At 33.7% G+C, this 7,055-nt stretch overlaps 1 protein-coding gene across 2 annotated transcripts in view; it reads left to right on the top strand.

Annotated features, from left to right (window-relative positions):
* The window catches only part of LOC107675791 (protein Shroom3), a 63,106-nt gene extending 57,404 nt beyond the window's left edge, over positions 1–5,702 (top strand). For both annotated transcript variants that reach the window (XM_016470251.1, XM_016470250.1), the window contains one exon: positions 4,348–5,702. In XM_016470251.1, coding sequence (XP_016325737.1) covers positions 4,348–4,695 — 348 coding nt within the window. In that variant the 3' untranslated portion in view covers positions 4,696–5,702. The remainder of the gene's footprint in view (positions 1–4,347) is intronic.
* The last annotated feature ends 1,353 nt before the right edge of the window (positions 5,703–7,055 follow it).

The raw sequence follows: 7,055 nt of genomic DNA, 5'->3' as shown, positions 1-7,055 counted from the left end.
TAACTGAAAACTTAAAAAAAAAAAAAAAAAAACGTAGCTAGTTGCCAAAGCCACATTTTCATTTAGTTAAATGTAATGCACAAAAATAATTAAAACTGAAATAAAAATTAATAACTATATACACATAATGACAAAAACGCACAACTAACATTAAAATGAACAGGGAAAATATAAAAGTCAAAACTAATTCAAAATATTTAAAAACTATAGTATTTCAGTTATACTAAAGTATAATTAGATATAAATAATAATTAAAAAATAAATAAAAATTAATTTATAAATGTATGAATTATAAATATATCCATATAAATTCAATTCAAGTTCATTTTTCTAGCGCTTTTCACGATACAAATCGTTGCAAAGCAGCTTTACAGGAAATTAAGTTTCTACAATATATTTAGTAGTAGCTAGTCAGTGGTGACTATGTCAAATTGATGTACATATGGCAGAAATGCACGGTAAAATTCAGTTAATGACGTAATCATACAGACGATGAACACTGTTAACAGCAATGATTATATGTTTCAATCAAACTTGTAGCAAAATTTGGTAGTTTATGTTGTTTCAGGGTTTAATATTAATATAAATAACACTAAAATAATGCTTTGTACTAAATGGGACATTTTTGCCATTGTACCTTTAAGACTTCTATGTAAACACTGTTTTTGAATATGAAATGGGCAAGAATTATTGCTCATTTTATATGCAAATATGGTGTTTACATACAAGTCTTAAAGGGACAGCAACAAAAATGTCCTGCTGCTGTCGATGCATTATATTTAGTGCTGTCACATCCTTGCAAACAACGTTTATGCAAAGTTGCATTACAAATTACCTGCATTACACATTTGCGAAACAATTTGCACTAAAATGTGGTGCACAAAAATTCAGACCAATATGATCAGGCATGGTATAAATCATCAAACATTTCAAAAGAACAAGGAAAATGTGATTATCTCCTTTTATACGCCAGTTAACAAACAAGGATCCAGTTTGTAATGTAATCAGTCTGACATATCTACTGGCCAGCAGAGACACTTTTACCCATCCTGATTTAAATAAACATGAACATAACAACGATTAGAGATCATTTTAGAAGATTACAACATCATAACCACTTTGCCTGTGGGAGATGCCAGCATCACACACATAAAAACACATTGTGCTTTAGTATTGGGATAGTTATGAACAACATTTATATATGTACGTGTAAGGGAATATTTTAATACATATTTTCTTCAAGTTTTCCGTTTGCAATCACCTTAATCTCAAATAGTAAATTGTAAATGGCCATGTAGTGTGACAAATGCATTTCTATACACTACTATTCAAAGTTTGGGGATTTTTGTATTGTTTTTGAAAGAAGTCTCTTCTGCTGCTCACCACAAATACAGTAATTTTATTAAATATCATTACAATTTAAAATAACGGTATTTTATAGGAATATATTGTAAAATGTAATGTATTCCTGTGATGCAAAGCTGAATTTTCAGCATCATTACTCCAGGCTTCAGTGTCACATGATCCTTCAGAAATCATTCTAATAGGCTGATTTGCTGCTCAAGAAACACTTATTATTATTATCTATGTTGAACGTAGTTTTTGCTGTAGTTTTCGGGTTTTTTTGGAAACGGTGATACAGTTTTTTCAAGGTTCTTTAATAAAAGGTTCAGAAGAACAGCATACATTGGAACATTATAAATGTCTTTACTGTCACTTTTAATCAATTTAATGCATCCTTGCTGAATAAATAAATAAAATAAATAAATAATGCAATGAATAAATCAAATCTGATCCCAAACTAGTACTAATATTGCATATAGCCTTTCGTATAAGAGGCTACATGTATAAACAATTATGAAGGAATTATCAAAATGCTTTTTAAAATAGTTTTATAAGGCGTATGTCTCACCACAGGACACATCACCTTCCCATTGACCAAAACTAACAACAATCCAACCTGACACTCCCTAAACATTCAGTTTACTGAATACAGGGCTGATCCAGATAATTACACATTTCACACACTGAGAAAGAACAAGAAATGCTAATTAAATGACATAATATTATATAACAACACAGAGTGATTCATTTCAGACACCTGCGTCTCAAACTCAGCTGAGGACAGAGATCAAGTCTAATCTGCGAATTACACAGAATCAACGTCATCACAAATTGAGGGTCAAGTTCATGATGATTAGACTTTGTGTGTTTAATATCTCATGACATAATGGCGTTTAAAATGAAGTCTAAATATTACCTGCATTAATATTTTAGATATTGCACAGGCATGTGCATTTCATGAACCTGATTTTGTATTTTTTATTTTTTTTACAATATATCAGTCTACAACACTTTTATCAGAGCAATTCCTATATCTTCAAAACAGTTTCTTTTTAAGTCATACAATCATGTGCTTGTGCTCCATTGTTATTTAATTGTTTAACACGGCTAATTCTGTTCAACAGGCATCAGGAACTGTTACAAATAAAACCTAGAGTACTATTAGTATCTGTTAAGAGTAGGCCTGGGCGATAAAACGGTATCGGTATTTATCGACGGTACACCTTCATCGATAACGATACGAAATTTTAGATATAGTGCACGATATAGGCACGTGTTATGAGTGACGCAGACCGCACACACAAACACGAACACATGTTGAAATGCCTGCCTGTGATGAGGAGATTGTGAATTTAAAAAATGAATATTAGTCAAATTTAAAATAAATATTTGCATTTGAATGCAAAAATGGTACAATCGAACGTTAGGTGTGCGTCTGGGAGCATCATTAGTGGCGCGCGAGATGCGGTGATGATGATGTAAGTGACGTTGTTGCATTTGAATATTTTGTTAGTCTAGCCCACGAGACGCGCCGCTGCTGCGTTATTCATTCAAAATATTAGAGAAATATAGAAGCTCAATGCTTAGAAGATCTCGATTAGGTTAAAACCGAAACCAAGCCATTCACACAGAACGCATATTCAGCGCATTTTTTAGACGGACAAATATGACTGCTTCTCTCACGTCTCATGCAAGAGATGCAAAGAAAGCCATGCAAAGTTAAAACAGTTTAAACTTTTAGAAAACGCGTCACGAATTTGTGGAGGTTTATTCCGTTTCACTGCATCTCATATGTTTTTAAATGCAATCTGTGTGATCGGCGATTCGGCTCTTTGTGTTAAGCAATGCATAAATACATGATGCTGTTTTGTTCATAATTGTTTATGCAGTTTACAAAATTATATTTGATTTATATATGTTCATTTTAGACGTTATGCACGTTTTTATAGACAGTTATTTGCATTGAAAATTTAATGCGCTGCATTATTTTGCTCATTGCGCCCTCCTGTGGCATCGGAAGACAAGCCAAAAGTTTCCTTAAGACTTATTTAATCTGCATATAAAACATAAGAAAGGAGATATTCGTTTCATTTTTATTTTGTGTTTGACTGTTAAAATTGACTTATGTTGTTTGTAATATATTGGGCAAATGAAAAATACAGTGGTTAAATTCAAACATTTTTTTCTATTGCTCTGTTTTAAAAAAGGTTATTAAAAAGTCAATAATTATCGATACCGAACGATATGAAACATTATATCGTTGATACATTTTTTAGCTATATCACCCAGCCCTAGTTAAGAGTGATGTTAAACGCCTTTTTGGTGGAAACACCTGTGTGCAATATTATGCAATTTAAGTCTTCTACAAACATTAGACCTGTCATAAATACATCCTTGTTTGCTGAGTAAGCTAAACTAGTCATTCCTTAAACGTCAAAGACAGCTGATGATTTGGAGACTGTTGACATGCTGAAACATTATTATTGAAAATAATATTTCTGTTTCATCTAGCATCATGCACAACTGTAAATATTTATGTACACTACTGTTAAAAATGTGAGATTCTTTAATGTTTTTGAAAGAAGTCTCATCAAGGCTGCATTTATTTGATCAAAAATACAGTAAAATCAGTAATATTGTTAAATATTATTACTATTTAAAATAACTGGTTTCTATTTGAATATATTTAAAAATGTAATTTATTCCTGTAATGCAAAGCTGAATTTTCAGCATCATTACTCCAGTCTTCAATGTCAAATGATCCTTCAGAAATCATTCTGATATGCTGATTTGATGCTCAAGAAATATTTATTACAGTTGTGCTGCTTCATATTTTTGTGGAAACCATGATATGTTATTTTTTTTGACAATTCATTGATGAATAGAAAGTTCAAAAGAACAGCATTTAAATCTTTTGTAACATTATAAAAGTCTTTACTGTCACTTTTGAATAAAAGAATAAATAAAAGTATTAATTTCTGATATGTTTGTCTGAATCTATAGGAATCGCTGCAGCTGAAGAGGAAGCAGTTGTGCAGTCAACAGGAAGACGCTCGCGAGCTGAAGGAAAACCTGGACCGGCGCGAGCGAGTGGTTCTGGACATTCTGGCGAGTTACCTGAGCGGCCCACAGCTGCGCGACTACCAGCGTTACATCCGCATCAAACCCGCCCTTCTGATTCGCCAGCGCTACCTGGACGAGCTCATACGGCAGGGGGAGGAGCAAGTGCAGAGGCTGGAGGAGACCCTCCCCCCTGAGTCCCGCCCAAAGAACACTGACCCCGCCCCCCAAACGCCACATTGTTTTAACTCCACCCACTTGCCACGTCCCACCACTGTGACCTCACTCTGACTCCGTCCATCATAGAATGACATCGCTTACAGCTGAGGACGAATCAGAATCAGTGACACTGACTATAAGCAATGCACACTGAGAAGTGCCTTAAATGAAGGAAATGACTTTTTCCGACTTTTTAAATGGAAGACCATAACTGTGGTTTATTTACACTAAACAAATGCACAGCGCATTTACACTACATACTTTGCATATAGCACAACACTGAAGCACAAGCACAATGCTAATTCAATGGCCTCATTGTGATTGGCCGAAACACGAATAATTTCCAGCCCTGAGCACTTTGGAACACATGAACCACTATGACGTCACAAAGACAAGAAACTATTGAACACACGAACACTTTCTGTCTATTTGAAATTCCTGTCGTCGATAAAAGCCACAGCTGATTATTTATGATTTTACGTTGTTTAGAAACAATTTTGTACTCTGTACGTTGCTGTACATACTCAATCCCCTCGTGATTTTAAAATGTAGATGTTAAAAAGCAGAATAGAAATTGTATTTTTGTAAGCAAATGACGAGGGGTTTTTGGGCGGCTTTAACAGGTGCTATTATATCTAAATCAGAGACAATGATGCTTCCTCGACACTTGAACACAATATCAGTACTTGGTTTCAGTAGCAAAAATTCTGTTAAAACTGAATATTATTCACAACTCAGCTGAATGCAGGGTTTTTTCTACATCCTGGTTTGATCACAATGCACATGCCCAAACTATTTTGCCATTTTATTTTATTTTAATTTGTGGCTATTTTTTATTTGAAGAACATATCTAACAATATCTAACCCTTGTACATCTGTATGAAAAGGCCGCGATAGCAGCTCATAATGGAAGTGTTTATATCGGACTGTTCTTGTATGAAGCAGAACTGCTGTTGTCATCTGAGACGCATGCAATTGTTTTTTTGATGGGGCTAATCTGAAGAAACGGTTCAGCCATGCTTTACACTGTTTAAAAGCAAAAAGAGCACAATTGGAAGCAAAATAAATCTATTTTTTAAATACAACATTATTGTGTTGGTGTTGCGTTATTTGCAGTTTAATTATGATTTAATTCTAATAAAAATAAAACACTTGCACTTTCTGATTGATCGTGTCCTGTAAATATACTATTGAAAATTATAATGCAGATGTGACACTTAACATTAGTATATTAATAAAATTGTTTTTATCATAATCACTCATATTTCACCGGTTTTATACCTAAAAAAAAAAAATGAATCCCCCACTCTTGGAAATCATATTTTAATGCAACGTTTCACGCATTCGACCTTCATCAGGCATTGTTTTCACCGTTGCATTTAATTTAACCAATTTTATTGATACACTAATATGCTGTTACTTACAGATTGTGATTTTCAATAGTATATTATATGACATGAGAAATCGAAAAGTATCAATATTTTTGCTTTTTATACCTAAAAATTGTTTATAGGTAATAATTCATGCTTGTATACATTCCTGTTTAGAAGCAGAATAACATGTATCTATGTCAAATGATTGGTGTACTTGTCAAATATTTCAGATTTCATTGCTTAAAAAAATATGCTAAACGTCTGAAGTATTCACCTCACATGTGCAAACCGAAAGTTATGCTGCATAGGTGAAACTCTGGGAATATTCTAAATGTTCTGTATTTGAGCAAAACCTGTTGCTCAACCAAGTAAAAAGGGCAGGGAAAGAAATTTCTCTGGTTTCCAGTAACACTTTAAAATGCTTTAGCATCTAGAAATTGCTCTTTGCAAGCATAATCACTGAAAACTATTCATCACAAATGCATGGGAAAGTCATGGAAATTGGTCAGAAGGTGTGGGAATACATGCACCTTTATTCTTGAAATGATCCCTAGAGAGAATCAAGTCACTTGATACCGGTCATAATATGGTCAGTTCTTCAAAGAATACTGCAACAGGAAACTAGCGAGGAAAAAGAAACTGCCAAACAAACAATGTAATGGTAACCAGATCAGAGTAACGGCTAAACCATAGTGATATCCACTACTTTATCAGGGCTGAGCAAGCGATCTGAATCATTTAAGCAGCAGCATGAAATCAGCATATGCCTCATAAAGGTTTAGAGATTATGGCATGATGTAATAGATGGGAAATTCTGTGACACCAAAGAGAAAATGATCTAAAAATGCAGCATGAAGCACAACCATAAATGCGGATTTCAAGGTCTAACAATTTGATTGGTCTGTATCTTAAAGCATTGCAACAAAGGTCAAAGTCTTTGTCTTTTATTCAAATAATAAACCTGGAACATAAAGGTGCATCACAAAGTGTAAATATTATGCAAGGCTCAATGCAGAGCAGAAACACAGCCAACACACCCTGACATGTCGAAACATGTCT

Source organism: Sinocyclocheilus anshuiensis, unplaced genomic scaffold (genome assembly GCF_001515605.1).
Source record: "Sinocyclocheilus anshuiensis isolate Anshui unplaced genomic scaffold, SAMN03320099.WGS_v1.1 scaffold708, whole genome shotgun sequence".
Classification (NCBI taxonomy): domain Eukaryota; kingdom Metazoa; phylum Chordata; class Actinopteri; order Cypriniformes; family Cyprinidae; genus Sinocyclocheilus; species Sinocyclocheilus anshuiensis.
The sequence above is the reverse complement of the archived record's forward strand: the minus strand, read 5'-3'. Positions and strand labels throughout refer to the sequence as shown.